The sequence below is a fragment of the Bremia lactucae genome, linkage group LG16 (assembly GCF_004359215.1).
Source record: "Bremia lactucae strain SF5 linkage group LG16, whole genome shotgun sequence".
NCBI lineage: Eukaryota > Oomycota > Peronosporomycetes > Peronosporales > Peronosporaceae > Bremia > Bremia lactucae.
Genome location: NC_090625.1, coordinates 922,546 through 932,101, shown reverse-complemented (window position 1 = coordinate 932,101; position 9,556 = coordinate 922,546). Strand labels below are relative to the sequence as shown.

Here is a 9,556-nt window from a genome sequence, read left to right as displayed (position 1 = left end):
TGTCATCTCTACAGATAACACTTAATATGTATTGCGAGCGTATCTGTCTAGATACTTCGCGTAATGGATGACGCTAGCCGTCATCCCTCCTAATGTGAATGCACCCATGTGCATCACATACACAAGGTGTAACGGGGCACTGCGACTTGTACTGTTTCAGTACAAGTCCACTTCACACTGCTTCAGATGTGAGTGGTGCCTCTCGTTAGGTGACGTACACTGTACGTATAGAGGAAGACTTCTCTTAAGGCAAGTTAGCTTAAGAGTGTAAAATGAAAACTGTATTAATATAGTTAAGTGTCTTGTTAATCTATCTTTGTAAATGTTGTCTTAACTATAAACTAATACTAAACATGTAAATGAATTCTTATCTATCTTATCTCGTAACTCTCTTTGATTACTTCTACAGCTGATTAGTCTGCGGAATAAATAGACATAATGGTCTATACCTATTTATGGATAAGAATTCAGGAAATTACTATTTAAAGTAATTTCCTCCAAATATTATCTACCTTTTGGATAATATTAATTAACAATCTTTTATTGTTAATTTCATGTAACGATACACCCCGTTACATCACCCCTCCCTTAAACGACAATCACTCTGAATGTCATTAGGTGGAGTGGTCGCTAAATGACCACTTAATTTTTAAAATGATTTTGATTGGTCAGATCCATCATTTTAAATTCCATCGCATGAAGGAACAATTCATGCGGGGTGAGGATAGTGTTGAACCTTCGGCTGCGGTTCGTGCAGCCGCGGGTGACGCATTGTTATCTCTTGCGGTAGACGTTCCGTCTACCGTAGTGTCTTCCACTCGCACAACACTTGGTGTTGCGAGTGCACGTGGTGATTCACCACGTGAGTACGACCCCTCTTTAGAGGTCGATTATGAGTGCGAGTCGGACGAAATGGCCGACTCGGGGAGGATGGAACAGTCGCCTGATACCCGTCAGGCGGCTGATTATGAGCCTTCGAATGAGACGGCTCATTCCGATAGACGTGTGAACAGTCTATTTGGTTCCGACGATGAGGATGATCCCTCATCGCCCGTACGATCTTTCGTACGGTCTCCCATACGATCACCTGCACGTGTTTCTGTGCAAGGTGACGACGGTGGCGTAAGCCATCGTAAGAAAAGTCCTCGTGGTACCCCTACCTCAGCGGGTACCACTCAGGGGAGTGATGACAGTAAAATGTCTAATCTCGCCCCTGAAAAGAAGCCGTGGCTTTTGCCAGAAAGGCTCATTAATAGCTTGTCTGGAGAAACTACTCCACACAATAAATATCCTTTATTTATTGCGACAAAGCTACATGGCCTTGATCCCAGCGCGAAGAACTTTCGCGCTGAGGAAGATTTCTATCTCGATGCTTTTCTAAAGCATCGATGGTTTAGTGGCAATAATAAGCGAGATAAAGTCTCGCTTATGCAAGCTTGGAGTGCGTTCATTCGCAATGTTAAAGACATTGGACGCGAAGCTTGGCTTCAAAAACTTAACGCGAATCGNAAATCAATTTCGTGTCCGATGCCCCTATCGGTCGGTAGGCGGCTCGGCGCTTCTTCTGGGAACACATCATGGTATTTCCACAAAATTTAAAAAAAATGGGCTGTCTTTCAAGGCATCCCCGCCTTGAGCAGCGAATCATTTCTTTTTGTCTGTTTCAAAGACACTCTCGTCCATTGTGGACGACAAGCAACAGTCCACCAAGTTCTTCTGGAACTGTTGTGACTATTTTGTGCATATTTCCTTTCTTAAGTTCGGCAAGGATCAGATCCCACGACATCTCTGGGAGTCTTACTATGTCCTCGGCAGATTTCAAGACGTGCTAAGGCACCTCGACTGAGGATGCGTTCGCCATTTGTGATCGACGGCCTCGAACACCTCGTTTGAAGGCCCGTCTTCTTTGACCGGGACTGATTCAAAGATCATTCGTTTTGACGTGCCTTTGATCGTCCTTATTTGTCGGGTACTCGTTTTTCGAGTCACCACAATCTTTGACTGCCGTTGCTCTCGCGGCTAACGCACCCGCTCTAGGTTCTGTGTCGTTTCTTGGCACGCTTGACTTCCTGGAAGCTCGCTAACTACTGTCACAGACACTCGGCTCTATGCAGGACCATTTGACGCATGACTGCTTGTCATCGTCCTTTCACTACGCCAGTCTCCACGAGCTGGTTGGGCTTTGTATCACCTGACTTCGTGTCTGTGCACTTCAACTGTGTTGGGCACGACATCAGTTGCATAAGCCTCTCGCAGGAGCACAATCTTTTCGGTACCCTACGTAGAGTTAGCAACTGTGCGTGTACGCCAGTCTATCCATGGTTGTGTTGCCTACCATGTCACGCCAAGGATAAGGTCATACGGACTCTCCATACCTAGCTCGTAAACTTCTCTCTACGAAGAGTCACTAAAACTGAAGGTGAATTCAACTTAAACTCCTTCACATTTTAACGAGCGTGATGTTCGCTTAACGAATGGTCGCCTCTTCTCGTTTGCCGTCTTGGCAAAGCGACTCACACATCGCCGGTTCTGTTTTAGAGCGGGAAATTTTACAAATTTCTGTGATGCATCGGATTCACGAGGAGGGTCATCACATGGCCATAGCCTCGTACTCGAGCGCTATAGACCAGCAGGGTTGAGGATCTAACTTTCGGAGCCTTGAGTCCTTTTGTTCGATAGCTCTGAACTTAGGGGTATCTTCAGAGTCAGCGTCAGTAAGGCATCCCGCCCCTACTGCTCTTCTGCATTTCTCGAACCCTCACTGGTCGATGCAGAGCTAACGCGTCTTGCACGCTGGTTCTTGCCATCACCCTTCGGGTAAGGAGTACTCTTGCTGGGCGTCTTAGCACCAGCAGGGACTGTAGCATAGCAGCGAACCATCGTATGGCCGCGCTTGCCGCACTTGTAGCAAACTACGTCTGCCTTGCCCAGTTCCATAGGAGATCCAGCCTATCGACCGACGGCTTATGTCAAGCTGCCGCCAATGCACTGTTGAAGGATTGCTCCTCGACTAAGGAAATTTGGAGTGCCTCTTCCATCGTCGACGGCACCTTTCTAAAAGGGCCTGTCGCGATGGGATGTGCCGCAATCCGTTCCTTAATGTGTTCCGGTATTGGATTTACACTAATGGACAGCCGACAGCGAGCGATCTCCTGCACATACTCGTGCAGGGATCGCTTCGCCTGTCGCGCTCCAAAGAAGCGCGCCCAAAACAACACTTCGTTTTTCGGCGGCTGATACTTGGCGCGAATCTTTGTCTTAAAGATCGCACATGATTGGAACGCCTTTCAGTCCGCCATAAGCGCCGAGGAAGTCCACTCTGAGGCCTTACCAAGCAAATGCGACATGGCGTACGACACCATCCGGCTGTCGTCCTCGATGAGCTGTACCACACCGCATCGCTCCACGGCAAATAGCCAGGGTTTGCCTCCTGTTTCCCCCATTTCATCAATATGTTAGTCGTGAGTTGCTGCGCTGCCAACTCCGGGAAAGGTAAAAAGGCCATCGCATGGCGCAGGGCATCTGTATGATCCGTCAACCATGGTATGTATACATCCACATGTCGTGTCCGGGTTCCGTCTTCGTTCCGGCGAAGCGAATGCCATACGTCCGTTTCCACTCCACGAATTCAGCCGTTAGTCTATGTGCAATACGATGCATTCACATTGAAAGGGGTGACGGCTAGCGCCATCCACGATCCGAGGTATACTCTCGCAATGTAGGGGTGCACATCTACATATTTGATTGGTTAAACGGTTTATATATAATTCGATTAAATCTTAAATCAGTCTTAAAATTACATCCTAATTAACAAGTGCCCACGTTAAGCCCGATTACCACTTCCGTAACGACACTTGTCCTAAGGTAATTAGTTCGTTGGGTGAGGTCGCTTAAGCGCCCACCAATTACCTCACTGCACATGAGAGAAGACGGTCAGTTCTCTTCCTCACTGTACTTGAAGTGTGTGCTTAAGTAGAGCGTGGCTACTATAGAAGCATCCGCCTACATTTGGTAGCACTTGTAGTCCCTCCCACGACCCGTCTCTCTGAAGGTGTCAGTAAGGATGAGCCTCAATATCGATTGTGCTCATTTTCCACACCTCTCCGATCATCATCAGGAGGTGGCAGAGCACTTGGCACAGGGACTTGGTGAGCAAGCCCTGGCCAGGCTCTTGGGCAATTCTTCTGAGCAACATGTTGCTCAGTTGGAGAAGTTTGGGAGATGTGTGCTCGGACAGCGAAGGGTCGTGTCCGAGGCACACAGCCAAGCTGCGGCGGAGTCCGTCACTAAGACGCAGGATGAGCTTAGGCGTGAGCAGGTTGGGATGAGGCTTTCAACAGGACTGTTGAGATGCTTTCCGCCCGGCCGCATCAGCCCAGGCCCATTCGGATGAACCCGTTCAAGTTCGATGGAACTGCAGCGCACACGATTGTACAACCTTATTGATCTTAGTGATCTTTTCGGTCAGCATCGGCATCGGCCGGATCATAATAATCCCATCCACGCTGCTGTGTACGATGGAATTCTTGCAACACCCTCCATGGATTCACTGTCTATCCCGGATCGCCTATGTGTATCATATACACAAGGGTGGGTCACTATGTGCACCACACCCAAGTGGCAGGTCTAAGTACTTCATATGAAGTAATTGATCAGCCCGCTTGAAGTACACAAAGTGCACTTAATGGGTTTGTGTGACATAGGGCAACTTAGCCCGTTATTGCTTGGACGAGCGAAAAGATTTTTTTGACATCAAGAGAAAGGTAAAGCTTGATTTGCTATAATTGGCCTGCAAAAGAGAGTCATAAAAGGCGCAAGTAAGTTAAATAAGGCGTACCGACTGCCGATAATAATTACCGGTTTTGCCACCGAGTATTGGATTGGTCAACTGATACTAGCAAGGAACAGAGGAATGTATCCATTTGTGTACCTCCCTTCTTCACTTTACTCTTGAAGCGCGTGGTCACTATGGCGGACAGTCCCGACGCACAAGACGCGCTGGCCTCGTACGTGCTTGATGCTGACGCTTCTCCATCCTTCGTATATATCATGAATCTTCTCTATGTATTGAAGATTTATGAACATCACGGGCGCTGAATCTGACAGCGCGGTGCAGTTTCTTGAAGTCGGTGTAATTTTCTGTCCATACTGTTGGCGCTGTTGTAACACTAGAATCTTGTTTTTCATATCGCAACGATAGCTTACCAATTGGAGTTTGCATGAAGCGGTGCGTCATCTTCCATCATCTGCGCCATCATGGAGTGTTCTAATAAAGTTCTACAGATTAATTTATTCATGGAGAGCGGACGACCGAGCCATCGCGCTGCTTTTGCAGGGTCGCCTCGATCTGCCGCACGTTCCACCAACGCTAGCTCTCAGCCGGTGCCAGCTGCGTCAATGGACATTGACGCAGCTACTGCTGCTGCCATTGCCTCTGCTTATGGAGAAGAGTGCGTTTTCTGTGCTGCAAGCAGTAATCGATACCTCACGGAATTGTGTATTTTACAGAGAAGATCTCGTGCGAGCGCCGGATCCTTCTAAGCGCCAACGACTTGTAGAATCAGAGATGGATCTCTGTACGTTCGTAGGAGCCGGAGTTGCCGGTATATAATACTTAGTGAAGTTTTTTTATTTCTCACTTGTAGCGCGACCTTTACGTCACTTGCGAGACCAAAGTCGAGACTTTGCGGCTGAAAGCATCGCAGCTATGACGGCCGGCAGCATTTCAACGGCGTTTGGGCAGCTTAATGCCGTGGACACCCCAAGCCATGCCTACGGTGCTGACGGAGCTAGCATCGAGCGCACGCGTGATTTGAGCACATTATTTCATCCGCCTACAAGCATCATCTATCAAGGGACTTACGCAGATGTGCGCTGCGTGTTTGGCACGTTTACTGTGATTTACTAGCATTAAATAACTTCCGGTACTTTAATGTAGGCTCGTACACACGCCAAGAACGAGGGAAAGTGGCTATTAGTAAATATTCAGGACGAAATTGTATTTGCGAGTCACATGCTGAACCGTGACACGTGGAGTGACGATGTCGTGCAAAATCTAGTGGCAAGCGGCTTTGTGTTCTGGCAAGTATGTCACTAGCCTTAGGCTTGTAATTTTTGTGCTTTACAGCTTAATGATTATGGCACATTGTTAATCAGAATTATTCGGGGTCGGAGCATGGCAAAAAGTTTTGCAGTCTATACCAGATAGACCACAATTCGCTTCCAGTTGTGATAATAATTGACCCACGAACAGGAGAAATCCGGCAGCACTGGACAGGCTTTCATGAACCGCAGGATATGACTGAAAAATGTACGGCAAAAAATTTGACTAGCTTGAAATGCTGCTTAAAAGACTTCGTCAATAACTTGTTCTCGAGACAGTGTCTGATTTTTGCTGCATGCGTGCTGTGGATACACCGATGACTGAGCAAAAGAAGGTATAGGCTTGTAAATCGTTTATCGGTCGAACTCATTAGCATTATTTATGATCTGGGAAGGAGGTTGAGCCCGATATATTGGATATGACTGAAGCTGACCAGCTAGCTGCGGCTATTGCTGCTTCGATGCAGGGCAACGATGTTGATGAAACGTCAAAGCAAGATGAGGATGCAATGAAACAGGAAGAGAAGGCCCAGCCATTTGTAACGCTTGCTCCAGAGCCTGATGGTATTGTACATTTATTTTTGATTTTTTTGCTTGATGCATTCAATGTTTGACGTATGATGCTACTGCTGTACCACAGCAAGCGCCCCTGACGTTACGCGGGTTCAGATTAGGGTGCCCGATGGGTCTCGCCTCACGAGGCGCTTTCACAAGACTGACTCTATTGCAATGGTCTGGACATTTGTGATGGAACAGGTTCCCGAAGCTCGAGCACGCACATTCGAGCTGCGTACTGCATTTCCACCAAGCGCGGTGGCTTATAGTGATACCTTATCTATTGAAGAAGGGAAACTCGAAAATGCGTCACTCATGGTCAAGTGGCTGTGATTTTGGCTGCAGCGGTCCCACAATGTATGTGTAGCGAATAAGGCATTCGAGGCAAGGCATCTTTAACCATGACTAAATGCAAAGCGCTTTCACCGTAATATACTTTTGCAACGTTTAATAATCTGATACTTGTTATGACTTTTATAAGCTAATGTTGACTTTTCAGAACTATTGACTGTGTTTGTAGGATATATTAAATTTCATAGGCTACCAATTGGTAAATGTAACATCTTACTTATTGTGCATACATCCTGAGCTGAGTGTATTATGCGTTTTGACACTGCATGTGTTTTTCAGCGTGTGCTTTCAAATAAGAAGGGCATACTATAACTAGACAATGTTGTATATACCTCATTTCACGCCATCGACCAAATTGTATCACTGATGGTATGGGCGGAGCCGACCAACCTAAAACGTAGGATGCGTTCGCATCTTACGTGGCAATTCTATTGTGTACACATTGCCTCTGCGATGCAGTACACGTAAAGGCCCAATGAATTTGTTTGTAGTTTATTGCTGCCCACATTAGAGACTACACGCTTAGGTAAGTTTACCGTAGAGAGTAGTACAGGTCATTCATTTTAAATGAAAGAACATTTGCTCTTCCATGTTTGTCTGCGTTCCGTTTCAGACGGTCCACTGCTTTAGCAATGGAATCCTGTACGAAACGGATTACTGATTCTCGAGCCAGCAGAAATTCCCTGCTGACTCATTTGTTTTGTCTTTCCAGTGCGCTTTGTGCGCACTGCCATGAAATCTTTCTCATCTTCGATGTCGATTGCTTCGACATCGATATCATTCGCGTCGTTGTTAACTTCGATTGGTGAAGAGCATGAGCCAGAAATGGTTTCGCTCGTGCGAGTTCACCCCCCCCCCCAACTTAGAGGATCCCTTTAATTGGGTGGGTATGCGAGGATGGCGTAAGCTCTTCACAAAGAACGGTGTATGCGTTGTAGACGCATGCACCGAATTATTGATGGCGAATTCGACCATCGGTAAAAACTCGTTCCAATTCGTATACGATTGGACGTAACCTCGAAGTATCTCTACGAGGATGCGATTTGCGCGTTCCGTCAGACCATCTGTCTTTGAATGATCAAAAGTTGACATAGTCAGCCGTGTTCCGAGAGATCGGAACGCGGATTGCCAAAACTCCGCCGTGAATTGTGAATATATACCCGAGACCATTTCACCGGGTGAACCGTGGAGTTTGAATACCGTGTCGATAAAGACACGGGCACAGCCCGGAGCCGTGATCGACTCTGGTACTGCAGCAAGATGTACCATCTTGCTGAATCTGTCTACCAAAACAAGGATTACATTGGCTTTGTGATCGTCTTCTGGAAATCCGAAGACGAAGTCGATAGATACGGACTGCCAACACTTTGCCGGAAGTGGCAGACGTTGGAGAGGTGCACGGGATGAAGGACTAGGCTTCACCCGTTGACATACCTCGCAAGCACAGGTGCTTGCGCACGAACTGATACTGGCGTGGCCAGTAAAAGTCGCGACTTACTGAGAAATATGTTTTCGCACGTCCACGATGCTCACTTGTTCTTGCATCGTGACACTCATATATGATGCGCATGCGCAAATTATTGTGAGTTGTGACGACGACACGTGGAGTGTCGCCGGCAACGGCTGTGTAGTATAGTAAGCCGTTGCGGGTTGTGTATCGATCGGATGACGACCGATATAAAGCCGGTAACTCTTTAAAATATTTTTTGGATGGATTCATCAGATGATCCATTAAACGCAGAAGGTCTTTATCTTCCGTGTAGGCGTTATTTATGTCATCAAACAAGGTTGATGACGGAAAACTTGAAAGGAGTGTTGCAACAGTGGAATTATTTTCACTGTTGGAATGCGCAGCCGGCTCGAAATCGGGTCGGCGTGATAACGCATCAGCGACGACATTAAGTCGTCCTGGTTTATATTCCACGGGGAAATTATACTCCGCGAAGAAGGATAGCCACCTCGCCATTCATTGCGAGATGTGTAAGCTTTTTACGGCCGTGCGTAATGACGCATGGTCCGTATATACGAACGGTCCATCTCCGAGGAGAAAGACCCTAAACTTAGCTAGTGTATATTTCATGGCGAGGAGTTCCTTGTCATGCACTGGGTAATTGCTTTCAGCTGGTTGCAGCTGACACGATTAGTAACAGATGACGCGGTCCACGCCGTCTGTATCGTATTGCATTAACGCACAGCCGATTGCGAAAACACTGGCGTCACAGACCACATGTAATAGTCTGTCTTGATTTGCAATCTCTCATCTTGGAAATTGCGTCAAGCTTTGCTTGATACTTTCAAAGGAACCCTGACAATCAGTGTTCCATAACCATTTCATGTTTTTTTTAAGAGACGAGAGATATGAACTGTTATTTCGGCATAATTGCGTGAGTACTTGTGCAAGTACGCCGCTAGCCAAGGAGCTTTCCAAGTCCCTTGGCAACAACTGGAACTGGCCAGTCGGTGATTGCCTTGATCTTTTCGGGTGCAGGGCGCACGCCGTGTTTACCGACGATGCATCCAGAACTGGTATTTCGCTTGCAGTGAATAT

The 9,556-nt window shown here is 47.0% G+C and overlaps 1 protein-coding gene across 1 annotated transcript; it reads left to right on the top strand.

The window, feature by feature from the left end:
- The first annotated feature begins 4,836 nt into the window (after positions 1–4,836).
- CCR75_002773 (uncharacterized protein) lies at positions 4,837–7,092 on the top strand. Its single transcript, XM_067960870.1, has 10 exons — positions 4,837–5,006; positions 5,074–5,131; positions 5,284–5,450; positions 5,509–5,603; positions 5,646–5,896; positions 5,939–6,085; positions 6,157–6,310; positions 6,382–6,437; positions 6,498–6,666; positions 6,743–7,092. The coding sequence occupies exons 1-10, from the start codon at positions 4,969–4,971 to the stop codon at positions 6,988–6,990; spliced, it is 1,383 nt and encodes a 460-aa protein (XP_067819427.1). The 5' UTR covers positions 4,837–4,968; the 3' UTR covers positions 6,991–7,092.
- The last annotated feature ends 2,464 nt before the right edge of the window (positions 7,093–9,556 follow it).

Coding starts and splice junctions, on each gene's coding strand:
- CCR75_002773 (XM_067960870.1), top strand. CDS start 4,969: ATGGCGGACAGTCCCGACGCACAAGACGCGCTGGCCTC. Junction 5,897..5,938: donor GCGTGTTTGGCACGTTTACT/GTGATTTACTAG, acceptor ACTTTAATGTAG/GCTCGTACACACGCCAAGAA. Junction 6,086..6,156: donor GCGGCTTTGTGTTCTGGCAA/GTATGTCACTAG, acceptor ATTGTTAATCAG/AATTATTCGGGGTCGGAGCA.